This window comes from Buteo buteo, chromosome 10 (assembly GCF_964188355.1).
Source record: "Buteo buteo chromosome 10, bButBut1.hap1.1, whole genome shotgun sequence".
NCBI classification, from domain to species: Eukaryota; Metazoa; Chordata; class Aves; order Accipitriformes; family Accipitridae; genus Buteo; species Buteo buteo.
Genome location: NC_134180.1, coordinates 25433055 through 25447796, shown reverse-complemented (window position 1 = coordinate 25447796; position 14742 = coordinate 25433055). Strand labels below are relative to the sequence as shown.

The 14742-nt window shown below is 36.2% G+C and overlaps 1 protein-coding gene across 4 annotated transcripts in view; it reads left to right on the top strand.

Moving 5' to 3' along the window:
- Window positions 1-14742, top strand: part of FNBP1L (formin binding protein 1 like) — a 61442-nt gene that overhangs the window by 21038 nt on the left and 25662 nt on the right. For all 4 annotated transcript variants that reach the window (XM_075038980.1, XM_075038983.1, XM_075038984.1 and 1 more), the window contains exon 2: window positions 9559-9674. In XM_075038980.1, the coding sequence (XP_074895081.1) occupies window positions 9559-9674 (116 nt within the window). The remainder of the gene's footprint in view (window positions 1-9558; window positions 9675-14742) is intronic.

The window sequence follows — 14742 nt, the reverse complement described above, 5'->3', positions numbered from 1 at the left end:
CGATACCACTCCCTTCTTTCCTTGAGCACACCGTTCTAAGTTCACTCCCATAGTGTATGGAGAGGAAAAAAGCAGTGCATACTCTGCTTGTTAGATGCTATGCCAGACTGGCCATAGCAAGAACTTAACCCTATTCTGAAGAAGTTAGCAGAAGGTAAGATCTCTTTCCTGCTTCTACAAGTTTTTAGAAAACAGATCCTTTAGAATGCAAAAATAGGTTAAGTCACATATGCAAGAACTGGAGAGTGTCAGGGCTGCCTGCTCATTCGGTTTCCTGTAGATGCATTTTTAATGATACTGTGGAAGTATCTGTCATTTGTAGAGAGGTATTTAAAAATTTTTAAAGTTTCCAGTAGTTTCACCAGTGGATTGTTTAGTCGTACACTAAAATATTCACCTTGTACATGGCGTGTCAAACCATGTAATCTTTTTTAACTGAAGAACAAAATGATTCTTTATACAATTTTTCAAAACTAAAAATCTTGCAGCATTGTTTTGCAAGTCAGATACTTTGTTCTTGCAGATTTTCTGCAGGCTAACATTAGTCATGCAGTAGATCCACTGGTTTCGTATGGAACTTCTGCTTCACATGAGGCCTTGCGTGGCCACTGGTCATACAGCGAATTCAGTGTTCTGCTTTATTGATGTACAGCCCCACTGCTTTGTACTCTGTTATTCCAGTGTTGCTGTAAAGGTGGGATTTTCCTCAGGTATTCTTATAATGAGCAACAGCATTTCTAAGCATTGTACAAACAGTAATATTTTTTTACTGCGATGCATCATATCGTACTTACTTCATTTATGGTTAAACTTAAAGTATTCCTCGCTCCTTTTGCAACTGACATAACTAGGACTAAAATCTACTTATGCTTCTGTCTCTTTATTATCAGCATTCAACCACTCCGAGAAGATGCAGGAAGTGCCTGCTTTCTGGCTTGGCTATGGTGAAAATAAGATTTCTTGGCGTTTAGGGGAATGGACATAATTATGTCTTTTGTATTTACAAGGCAAGTGTAGTACTGTCCCTGTGTTAGTTGCAACTATTTTAATCCAATAATGCTTGAAAACATTTGTATGATTTGTGATCTACTATTGTCTTGGACAGAGCTGTTTGAAAATGGTCTGATGTTTGTTAAAGTGGGAATTAAGCTTAAAGTGGAACTAAGTGGAGAATTACTGTTTCAGAATTAAGCTTTGGTTCAAGTGCAAGTGAGACTCAAATATTTTAAAGATCTCTGTAAAGACCGTATGTGAAAAAAATCTGGTTAAGTTTGTTTTGTTTTTTTTTTTAAACAAATTTCCTCTCAATTAAAAGTTTAATGAGATTAAGGGGCTATTTGAAAGCTAAGTGAGTGGATTCTGATCCAGTTTTCAAAGTAGGATTTCCTGGTATATATTTTACATATGCTTGTATTTTACAAGCAGGGGTGTATGGTTAGTGATACCTGCTTCATATGTGTCTGTTTATATTTTTTTCAAGTGGTGGTGGTAAGGAGGTCCGTTCTGTTTGCTTGGGACAGAGTATCTTACCTCCTTACTAACTTGTAGGTGAAGGTGTTAAATTAAAGCTGATACATACCCACAACAAACAACCCTCTTTGTTGACAAGCACAATGTGTAGAGGCTGTGATGGGCAGCAGAGAGGAAGGATGCCTATAACCATGTTCTGGCTACTACACACTGTGGTGGTAGAACTTCCTGAGGAGGAGACAGTCCGTTTAGGAAACTGCCCTCCCTGCGGAGTGAGGCAGGCGGTGAGCCTGCCAGGGGAAGACAGAGCTGGAGTCCCCCAAGAGAAACAGAAAGCAGACCCATAGGTAAACTTGTGAAGAATTGGGTTTTTCTTTACTTAAGTTTGCATCCTGATACAGTAAGGTAAATACACTGTTTTAGTTCATATGAACGTGCCCATCAATTAACTGAAGAATTCTGGAGGTGTTTCATAAGCTGGACAAAATAGTGGTTGTTGAGATGTCCTCTGTGGCAGTGTGTTCCTTTCTTGTCTTAACATTGGTGTTCAGTGTCCCAGCTATGAGCTGTTTCCATTAATTTGCTCTGCTAGTAGAAAACTAACATTGTTAAAATTTAATGGTTAGTCCAGCTGATAGATTCAGTGGCATGGGTGAACTGGAGTGCACACCTGTGATTTCTAATGCTAGTCTCTAGTGTCTTTCAGCTGATCTGCTGATCTCCAGATGCAGAACTTGATTCTGTTGTGGTTCTGGCTGTTAATTCCAAAAGCAGTCACAAATAGTTCTACTACTGTTCTGTCTGTGGTAGATTCCTGCCCTTTCCTGGAAAATAAATGTGTCTGTCACACCTCTGAAGTTGTTAGCTACCAAACAAGACACCGCCTCCTGCCAGACCTGACTTTCCATCAAAAGTTTCCAAAGTAGTTCCTTTGCTGCTGGTCTAAGGAGATCTTTAAAGAGAAGAGCATAGACTTTGTCTTTCTCTTCCTCAATTGTGGCTCTCCATTTTTAGCTTCACTATAGAAACCCAACTTGCTGTATACATTATCTTACAGCATGGCTAGATCTCCAGTGTTTCAGTACTACTTTTAAAGTTGTTCACTCACTTTATCATGCAAACATTTCTCTAATCATACACATTGACTTTTTAAAATCAAAGTTGGCAGTGGTATTGCTTTTTAGGAATATATACAAAAGTTTAACAGACAAATGGACTTTTCATACTGTATTCATGCCATGAATATATTATTTCTTTATTCCTCAGAGCGAAGTAGTCTTTCATCCAGCTAAAAGTAATTTTTTAATTCCCATTGTTTTCCCTTTGCATATTAAGCACTTCAAGTCTGCATTTCTAGCAGTTTCTCACTTAAATATTTTCAAGGGGCAACATACAGTTTACTGTTAACACTGGTGTCTTAATTTTTGCAAGCAAAATAGCTCCAACAACAAATTGTTTTCAGAAGTTCTTTTTAGGAATTATTTTTCCTTTTCATGTCTCCGAAAGACTAGTAGATTGTCTTCATACTGTCCTGCCTGTAGAGTCTACACTGAACTTTTGTTTTAATATGAAATTAAAATGTGAAGTACTGTTTAGTTTATGTATATGCAACTCTAACATTTTTTTTTCATCTTAATTTCTGAGTGCCTCTGCTTTATTTCCAGCGTAGCTATGGCTTTTGATGTTGCTGCTCTGAACCTTCTCATTGATATTTAATCTTCTAGTCTATAAAATGCTTAGCCTTTAAGTTTGCTCAAAGCCATGTTTTTTCCACTCTTACTTTGATACATAGATTGTTTGAGAGAGGAATGAGGTACAATTTGCAGGTTAGTCTGGAAGCCACATGCAGAACTCATAGAAAGCAGAAAAGCAAGACACTTTCTGTTTTGTTCTTGATATAGAAACAGCTCTTTGTTAGTTTTTGGATGTAAAACAGGATTTAAAAAAAAACAAAACAAAAACAAACTACTGTTTAGCTGGAAACAGTTCTTGTCTGCCTGCTAGGAAGAAGTACATTGCAGTTGCAAGAAAAAAAGACCAGAAGACCAAATTGATAATTATAAAAACAATCAGGCAGGAAGAGAGGGAAGTACTAATCAGTGCAGACAGTAAAATACAAGAGCTGTAATCCTAGGATAGAAAAGGAAGCAGGAATGCATAAAGTTAGAGACAAAAAGTAGAAGACAAAAACAATTAGGCACTGAAGAGGTTTCAAAGATCAGAAAAACTGAAATGTATTGTCAGAAGTAGATTAGTGTAACATACTCTAATTAAAATACAATTTTATAATCTAATTTGTCCTGAAGACAGATAGGGAAAGGTATATTATACTATACTGGTAACTTCTCATTAATATATTTATGTTTGATTATGGTTCCCATAATTTTTAATGTAGCACATGAAGTAGTTCTTTGTACAAACACTGCAAGTTGTTTTTGGTTTTATTAAATAAATGAATTTACCTGGAGTCATCTCATTCATGTAAAATGTTGAATCATTTGAACTTAATTCAAGGCCTTGATCTTTATTTAAAAAAAAAAAAAGAAAGAAAAGAAAAAAGCAAGCTGCATAATTTTTCATGGATACACTTCAGATATTTCAGGAGAAGAGTTTGATAAAATCTCAATATGTGAAGTAGTCACTTTATAATGTTTTGTAACCTAAAATACTTGAGTAGAGTTGCTTTTTTTTGTCTTCTGCAGTACTGCTGATGCAGGAAGGACGGACATTATGCAGAATTTAACCTATCATTTAAATTTATCCATAATTCAGGTTCATTTGAGAAACCCTCATGGGCTTTAATTGAGTAAACAACTGCTACGATCGATGTTGAGTTACATAATCAGTCACGTTTTCTCAGTTGGATTACTGTGGGCTTGCAGGTGTGTGGTTAAGTAATTTATTGCTTTTCCTAAAATGATAATAAAATACACCATTTCTATCCACAGTTGCACTGGGGCTTTTTTGATGCCAAATGTTTTTTGGTTTTTTTTCCCTGAACAAGACCTGATTCTTGCTTTTCTGTGCTCTGAACACTTTCTTCAATGGAATCTCATTAGGGCATAGTATATATTTCCATATACCAGACTGCATAAGTGTTAAGAATTTAGAGAGCAAAGTATGGGATTGAGCTTTTAATCTCCCACTCACTCGATTGGAATTTTAGACTGGCGAAGCTATGCAGCCTGGAGAACAAAGAATTGGGGAAAAAACTAATCTTATGCCAGTGCTTCAAAACTGCAAATAAGATCACTTGAGTAACTGCGGACTAAAATTGTGGTCAGATAAAAGTATGGAAATAATGATGCACGGTTGAGTCAAAAGGGAGTAAAATGATGGTAGCATAATTAATGCAAAGTGTCATGATTTTAAAGAAAATGGTTTATTAAGTAATATATTTTAAAGATATTGCAGATTTAATTAATTATAGTAATTAGTTGAGAGAGGTTGCTTAAACTTGTAAGTTGATGCAGTTCTGTGTTTAATATAATTCTTAAGGCTTTCAACCGTGTTGTCTGGAGATCTTCAAGATGGAGGTCAGTGAAATGGAGACTAATCAGCAATTTTATGTTGATGCAGTAAACTAGAATTTATTGTAAAGGAATCATTTCATAAAACAGAATTTTTTTTAACAGAATTTGATACCACAATTCTAGCTTTTCATGCAAGTAGAAATGCTTTCCAAAGTTGCTGAAAGCTGGGAACGTTAACCCTTTAAAAATCTCAATCTGGTTTAATGCCTTTTATTTGAAACTCCCATGTAAAACAGTGTCTGGACTAGCTACTGATAGCTTTAGGAAGACTAAAGGTTTGGCATTTGTGCTGTAGCATTCCCTCCATGCTCATCCCTCTGAAGACATCCTCCATGTTTTTCTTTTTATTGGTTCTTGAGGCTTGTTTGTGGGGGGGAAACAGGTGTCTGTAAGAGGGGGAGAGCAAATCTTGAGTTCAACCCAGGAAAGGCTTTTTTTCTTTAGCACAGATTTGATTCAGCTTGACTCCTTGCTTTGATGCTTCAGCTGCTATTGTAAAGCTTCCTGATATCTGCAAAAATCTAAGTTTTAGAACTGCATACCTGAAGTATTTGTAACATTGATCTGTGGTTCCAGTAAATAATCTGGAATTAGAATTTAGGGAGGTAACATTTCTTTTGGAATAGTCTATGTTGACCTATTATAAACTTCTTGTGAAGTGTCAGATTTGTTTGTTTACCATGTAGAGAATTTGGACTACATTCCAGCTTTTGAGTGGGCAGTTTCTACTTGGGGCCACCATCCCTTAGCTGACATGAATCAGTTTAATAATAGTCAGCTGCAGTTTTAATTAAGTTTTTTACAAAAATTGCATGTTCAGCTGCTAAGGGGTGTGGGGAGTTACTAGACAAACAGCAATATGTATTTGCCTTGGAATATTGCTGAGAACGTACTTTGCTATCAAGGTGGTAGATAGCCAGATATTGTAGGGTGTGCTCTTTTTTTTTTTAATTGCCTTTTGCTGATCTTTAGTTGATGCAGTTTTCACATTTCTTATAAAGGAGCCAGCCAAATTAATACACTGATATATTTATTTTTAAATACCAGGCTTAAATTTTATTGCAACTATTTGGTCCATTTTCTTCTCTGTACAGTATTGCCTGACGTTTGTGCTTCCCCCCGCCGCCCTTCCGGGTACTGCTTGGCTTGTATCTCACTGCATTAATATGATTTCCTTTGTAGTAGTGTGGAAGACTTTCTGCTTGTGTTCCTGGATGACAAGGATTGCTTAATCAAGGCCCAGGGCTCAAACATGGATGCTTCTGGAGAGGAGTTGAAAGGACCAAGAGTAAATTTGTGACTCATCTCTAGAAGCCTTTCTGAAAAGGCCATTCCTTTCTGCTTATTCATTGATGTTGCCTTTATCTTTTGCCCATTTATCTCAGTGTCATTATTGAGCAGTGTAAGGTGATTTTTGTGACTGTGGACTTTTATTCACTCGTTTATTGTTTATAGAGAATTTTAAAAATTGTGAAGCTGATGAGTTTGCTTAATATATTTTCTTTATCTGTTAATCGAGAGCTCTGTTCTGCAGTACATACATGTCTTACAGAGAACTTAAGAGGCATTGTCAGTAATTTAATCCAAGGAATCAATGTTTATGTGAGAGTTTATTATAGTGTTTTTGTTTTGAATACAAATTTACAAATCATCTGTACATTATTTTTTTAGGCATCCGACTTTGGTCATTCATAAGCCGGTTTTCAAAAAATGCTTGGGTACTTCTTGAAAGTTTTGTTTGGTTTTTTTATCCTTCATACTGTATGCTTCATTCTAAGATAATGCATAATATAATTGCTGACCAAAAAAGTGCAGTGAACAAACTGATGTTGTGAAGCCGTCTCACTCTTCAAAAGAGTGGGCACGTACTACTACTATTTTGTTAATTCCAGTAAATGTAGGCTAATGGCCCACTAAATTAGGATTTCTGTTATTTATCTAGGAGATCATTAATGCATCCATGAGTAGTTTCATAGATGTCAATAATGGTGGAGGAGCTGGATTAACAGAAAGGTCTGCAGAGCGGTGAAGTTACTAATGGGTTTTAATTTTTTTCTTACATGGGATTTACTCAATTCAGGTTGTTCTGTTATGTTCTATGCATGTTCCTCATACAGGGAGGGAACAAATTTTTTCTTACCTTGAGGGGCTATGGAATAATCCTACAAAGCTGTCTTTGCACAGAGCATGCTGTTTCTAGAACCAGATGAAGAGGAGGAATTGAGGAAAGGAAGAGTTTTTGGCACTCAATCTGTGATGAAATACTTCTAGTAAAGCGTGAGGGGAGAATAGTGTGTCAAATGTACTCTTTTCCGTTCTAGTTTCATATTAGTAGCAGAGAATTAATTAATTTTGACCAATAGAGTCCTTTATTTGTTTGAACAAAATATTTGGAAAGCTATCCTCTCTGGTTACATGTTTGGAAACATAAGTAATGCGGTGTTCCGTAATGTTAATGAAACCTTAGCAGCAAATGAGAGCTTTGTGGACTAAAGAGCCTAAGTAGGACAGCAAAGGCTTTGTTCTGCTGTGCACTGAAGCGAGCTAGTTGTTCTTAATGGTATTGGATGTTGGCTCCATGCCAAAAGCACCTTTTGGAAACTTCTTCTGGATGCCCTGTTAATGTTGTCAGAGTAATTACAAAAATGAGTGGAATATAAAAAAGAAAGGCTTCTTGAGATTTGTGACGTATTTTTATGCATATATGCAGCAGTAGTTTGATACTACAGCATGGTAACAGTCTCCTTCTTCCCACACACAAACAATGCATATGCAACTTTTCTAAAAACAAGAGCAGGAATGTCACTTTATTTGCCAAAAGATATTTAGTGTGGAAATGTCCAGTTGGTGTGAAGTGGGTGCATCAGAACAATATGAGAAACAGGCCATGGCTTCCTAAATATATTAAAATCTTGTCTTTAGTCCCTCTCCTATCTCTTGGCTGTTTCTATGGTTCTCTGGTGAAACAGATCAGGGAAAGTGGTTGTGGTTTTGGTAGAGCGAGTGATGCAGAGGCAGCAGCACATGGCTGGTAATGGAACAGGATGAGTGCTTTTGGTTGGCAGTACTTGCATGCCATTGGATTGAAGTGTTCAAGGCACTAATGGCCATGGTTGTTAATCCATGGTGTAGGATGCTAAGAGCCGCAAGGCAAGATTTGGGAGCAACCTTAATCCTGTTATGTTCTTCTTTATTATTCTTGTTGATTGTGTATAGTTGTGTTGTCTTGGTATCTCTTCTAGTGAATACGTTTTCCTCGAGTCTTAAGCCCTGCAGCATTTTATGGTGTTTTTTGATTTAACTTAAGATCATCTGACTGCATGTTGAAATTGAACTTAAATTGCTAATGCTAAAGGTCGACATAATTCATTAGGTTCAGGCAAGTTACTGAATCTGCAAGACACAGCTTCTGATAAACACACATCAGTTTTTTGTATAAGTTAAATAAACTTTGCCTTTAAATTATTTCTTTAGCTTTTTTTCTTTTTCTACTTATTTTTTTTGAAATCTACTGTGACATGTATTTGGATTCAGTATATACAGGACACAAACTTTGATGTTGCAGTTGCATGTCTTTTTGGATTAAGTAACTGCTAGGAAAAATTTACTGTAAATGTTGTCGTAAGCTGAAAATCCTTCATTTTTCCACTGTGGCAGATTTTTAGCATAAAATACGAATATGTGCTAGACTAAAAATACTTTGTACCTTTATTCATTCCTGCCTAATTCCAAACCTCCATGTTTCCACTTTTTTTTTTTTTAAATTTTCAACTTGTTCTGATTAGTGTATCCTCTACCTGTTGATAAGTACAGAATACAGTGAAAGATTGGTTTTGGAGATGATTTAATATATTAAAAATCCCCCAAGTTTTTTTGGAAGTGTGGTTTATTTTGGACTGTTTCTCTTTTTTTTGTGCCTTTGCTTTGCTATAACTTTCTTAATGGCTGAGGACAGGTTTGCTTTCTTTGGAATCTCTTGCTAGAGCTGATCGTGAACTGTGTATATAGATTTGCTTAATAAATGTTTTTCATATGCAGACTACACCCAACTTAGTCGTGCAGCTATAATTTATATTATTTTTCTTTCAGTGGGCAATTGTAAGAGTGGAAGTAATTTCTTGTGTTTTAAAACTGCCAAACACATCTCTTCTGTGGAACAGTCCCTTATTTACCTAATACTGATCTTCGGTTATGTCTTCATTATCATGGTGGAAAAGATCCACTTTTGAATTCAAGGATTTCTAGGGGGAAAAAAAGGCACATTTGCATTGTGAAAGTGATCAAAGACTGCATACAGCTTAAAATGCAAGTATTTAGAGCTGTTTTTACAGAAAGAGGGTAGATCTGTGCCTGCAAGTACAGCTTACTGTTCTGGTATATGGCTCTGGTATGTATGTATACACACACTCACGACCGATTTATAACTTGAATAACTTCTGTCCACGTAGCAAGCATTCCCTCCCAGCACAACTCATAAATAAATTGTATGTTGTTTCTGGTGCTGCTGTGATTCTTAACTAATTCTGGGTATTTTTATTTCCTTCTGTTTTTAAAGGATCAGTTTGATAACTTGGACAAGCATACACAGTGGGGCATTGACTTCTTGGAGAAATATGCAAAATTTGTAAAAGAAAGGATAGAAATTGAGCAAAACTATGCAAAACAACTGAGGTAAGGATTTTTTCTTTTTAAAAGAATCTTAACAGTTACTTAAAATCACTGTATCAGATGATGGGCAAGTATGTAATGTCATGATGAATGACCATTTTTCATTCACAGGGTGAATTAGATCACTAGTTCTTTTCATGACAGACAAGTTTTTCTTTACCAGTCCAAAACAGAAAGTTATCTTTGGGTGTGTGCTTACTTTCTTGCTTGTTTTTGCCTTCTTCCCTCCCTCTCTTCCCACCCACCATTCAAATCTTTGAACTAAAAAGGTTTAAGACTTAAGTTTTAAGATTCAAAACAAAACCACAGTCATATTTTTCCACTGACTATCAACATGTTTGTTGCAAAGTGCATTATCCATATCTGCATATTTGTGTGTGTGTGTGTGTGTTCAACCAGCTTCAAGCCTCTGCTACTAACTAATTTCTCATGTTGAATTGGCAAGAGCTACACTAAATTGTGTTGAGAAATCTGGTTGAAATCATTGAGTAGAACTTGAGAAAGCAGATCTTCCTGTCCTTAAAGCGTGTCCTTTCCACAGCTGGTCTTGTCCCTTTGGGTGAGACTGTAACCCAACCACCCTTTGTCTTACCTCTCCAGTTTACTTCCTTTTGGTGCCAAGTGAAACATCCTTTAGGTCCAATAGGAATTTCCCCTCAGGGATCATATGAGGATCGTACAAGAAGAGTAGCAGCAATGAAATGGCAGAGAAGCACATTCTTCAGAATAAAGTAGGATTGATTTTTACCAAAAGGTGCACACAGTGCTTGAAGAACAAAATTTAAAATAAGACACTCCTGTGAACTTGGCCTTCACAGTAATCTTGACTGTCTTGCATTCCTTTGGGGATTCAGCTGAAGCTGCTGCCTAGCCCTTGTCAGAAACTGATAGCAGCTTCTCTCCTGTGGTGTCTTCCCTCATGTCATCATTCGCAAACTAGACTGTCACCTGATACAGAGTTGAGGAATCCTTCCTCATAAATGCAGTAATGAGGTTCACAGCTGAAGGTATGGATGCCTACTCATTTCCTTTTTGATTTCTTTATCAGTTTCTTTTGTTCCAGTTTTGTATATTCATCTAACATAATACCCCATTACTTTTCTGAAGGAATTTTTTTCTTAAAAGGAAGGAAATAAATATCACTTTTCCAAAGCTTGTGTAGAAGAACTTCAGAAGGTAAAGGAAAGTTTGAAGAATGCACAGCATCAGTTCACAGCCGAGTTTTGATTTGTTTTCAGTTGTCTGTTTAAAAATGGAAATGTGTTTTATTTGCATGGATCTATCCAGATCTTTTCCTTAAATAGTATGAACAAATGCCATTTTGCTTAATTATATTTAAAGGTTCATTCCACAGCTAGCAAGATGTGGTACCACATTATTACTTCAGGATTTGACTGACAATAGGAAATCTTCTCTGTACAGCATTTTACTCTTTTGGGTAAAACTATTGATTTTTCTCAAAGTGTCTTTCAAAAATGAAAGAGTTATGTCAAGTAACCCTTCTGTCAGATGACTGGACTGACTGTCCACATGCAGTAAGTATGACAGTTTTGAGAAGCACAGGTCTTGCTGCACATGTGTTGTACAGTGCATGCATGCACTTCCTGCCTGCTGCTAAGGAGGGTCTGGACAGCACGCACATGAGAGGTTGACTGATTTTCTGCCAGTAGACCAGTTTGTGAAGCTACTCTTCGATATTCTTGCTTGTGTATTCCTTGGGGGAGAATTGATTGTTAGTAGTGTTGGTAGTGAACTGTCTTGTGGTAACAACTTTATTTCAGCCATCGTTGCTCTTGAGGACACTCACTGTTTTTAACCATATAAAACAGTTATGAGGCCCCAGGGGAGATTGAGATCAAGCAAAAAAAAAAAAAAGTTAGCCATCCTGCAGCTTGCTTCTGAGAAGTTCTGAGAGAGAAGATCTTGGGGATGGATTAGGTTCTGGGGGATTTTAGTGCTGGCAGCATATGGCCTGTGAGATATTAATATCTCTGATAGAAATTTCTAGTTAATCATAGTTTTTTCCTTCTGTAATGAAATGCAATCTGAAAACTAGAGTATTGAGAATCTCTTCATAATGAAGCTTATAACCGAGATTTGTTATGCCTTTGTTTAGTAGATATATAAACAGTACGGTGAGTGGTCACTTTTTGGTAGTCCTATGGCTCTCTTAGTACTTGGATGGGAGACTAAGAAAAAACAGGTTTAATGAGGGAGATAATGCTAGTGATGTATGGTGATATTTTTTTTCTGTCTTGGTTTCAGTGTGGTCCATGAACATCCTGTTGAGATTGTTGATGGATCTTATTCTCATAGACTTAAACCCAACAATGAAAACTTGAGTGAATTTTTCATAACAGTTTTCACAAATTAGAGTCCGTGTCCTGGCAGAAATTCACATTCACTTTGTGTATACCCCTTGCATTTTGATATTTTTTTTTTTTTGTATACTGGCACAACTTAATGGTTAAACTTTCCCAGGTGCAACAGCTGTTCCAAGTCTTCTAGGAGATGACAAGTGATGCATGTACAGCATATGAGGAACTGTTAGAGTGAACTCACTATATTCTTACTGTATGCAGTTGTTGCAGTTTATGTTCACTGAGTAATTCCAGAAATGATAACTTGTGAGAATCCTGTCCAAATGCTGGTTTTAGGTTGCAAGTCATTCCTTGCTATTCTTCGATAGGCAGTTCTTGATACTGAGAAGTGTAAGAAAAATTGAAACCATTGAGGAATCCTCAAATGTCTACAGAGGAAAAAAAGCTGTCTAGAGAGCTTGTGTTTGTCTGCAGTATACTTTGTTCTGGAAAAAAAGCAACTATAACTTCATTTTTTTTGAGCTAACTTAAAGGAAAATCTCAAGTTGTGTGTAGCTTAGGTCGCAGCTAATGTATTGTGGTACCCCAAGGATTGTGAGGGTTATTATAGGCTGTTACTGAGTTACAGGGATATGAATCAGGACAAAAATACTGCAATATACATTGCAGATTAAAAGATTTCATTTTAATTATATGACCATTTAATTTGTTCTTATTTTATAACTGGAAAAGATAGATTTAATATGTGCCAAGTTACTGGGCTCTTGGCTGTAATTGAGTTCTCAGATGCTGGTTTTGGTCAGCATTGTTGCTTAAAAGGGGTGAGGTGAAGGTCTGTTTTGTTTACTTCCACATCACCACACACAAAATAATTCTGGAAGTTCACTCCCTTCTTGTTCTGTATGAAGCATCATGACACTTGAGAAGACGGAGGAGTTCCACTTCCTGTGATGTTAGGCAGGAATGCAAGTTATACCTGCAGTTATAGGTGAAACTACCATCCAGAATAAGATTTCTGAATTTGGTCAGCTTCTCTATTGTCAATTTAAAGAAAATAGTGATGATTGTTCTTGAGCTATTTGAGTGTTTCCCTTTAAAATTGTACATTGTGATCTCTGGAGATGTCTAGTCAATCTGAGCAAATGTATTTTTCATGTTCCTTCTGCATACTATTGTGTATAAGTGTTCTTTTTTCTAAATACAATATTAATATATGCATATGTCTAGTCAAATTGAGACATAGTTACCACATTTTTATATGCACAATCTTGGAAACATTATTTAAAATGGGTGTAAGCTCAAATGTGAAGTTAGGGATGCAATTTATCACCATATGTGTTCATTTCTCAAATCTCTCTTCCTTTGATTGGAGCTGAGAGTTTACATTATTGATTATTATCCAAATATGGATGTGGCAGGATTTTTTCTAGTGATGTTTCTGCAAGCCAAAACATACAACTTCTTAATGATTCCAAGGATATTTGGCTTTGTAAACTCAAATTCCATGTTACATTTTTTTAAGATTCATCTTTTCAGTTAGAACTTTTTCTGATGACATGTTACTAAATACAGTTCATTGTCATTGTTTTCACCCAGTCCATAATATTGATATGCAATCACTGAAGCCATCAGAACTCTATTGAAAGTATTACTTTACGTATAAATATGAAATGCCTTTAAGTACTTAATGCTGGGGGTTTTTTTGTTTTGTTTGTTGGGTTTTTTTGTTGTTTTTTTTTTTAGTAACTTATGAAAGCAAACTTCAAAGTTTGTTCCCAGGTTCGTTTGTAATATGACATAGAGTCTGTAGAGTTTTAGGATAAGCAGATGCCACAGTACCTGAGCTGCTACCTTAATACCAATTCTACCATATTGATGCTGCTGCTCCCGTTCTTTATGATCTGTATTAATTGACTGAAGAAAACTTCGTTTTGAGTTGACAAACACAATTTTTGTGGAAATGTCTGTGAAATTTTATGTAGATGTCTTATGTACATGACTATAAATAATTTTCGTTTATTAACGAGGGTGCTTTTTGAAACTTCTGGCTATATGACTGAGGTGGTACTTCTCTTAAAAATCAGTAATACAGTTCAGGCTGCTGTCTCACTGGTGGTGGCCTGCAACCAATTTATACTGAAAAGAGAGGCTGATAAAATTACAGGAGCAGCACAGTTGGATGTGGTTAGTCCTGTATGGAATCTGCTTCCAGATGGCTGTAAGACAGAGTGTGGTAGAAGTCTAAATTGTACTTCCACAGAGGAATGAAGTATCATCAATCTACACTTTTCTAAGGAATTTTCTAGAGCAATTTATCTCGTAGATTTGGTTCAGTTTTGATGGTCTGCAATTAATTCACAGTTTTCTTCTAAACTAGTACAGATCCATATTTGGATCCTGAGGATTATACACACATTTAGATAAATACGTTAAAGAACATTATGCCCCCTTAAAGTGTCAACTGGCTCCTCTTTTGAAATAATGCTTCACTCTTCACTAGCTGCTTTTCAACCTGCGTGTTTTCCAAGATTTAAATCTAATTTCTCTGGTTTTTTTTCTAAGTGTTAGTGTTCACTTCTTGGAAAAACCATTTATGCTTCATTGTTTGCATGAACACTAGCTTTTTCTTTGAACTTTAAATTCTGCATTTGCTTGTTGTTTCATATTTATTGACTTGGGCTATTGTACCTTGTGCTGTTATTGAACCTTAAAACCTGATCACACAGTGTCTCAAGACTGTGTATTTCTGT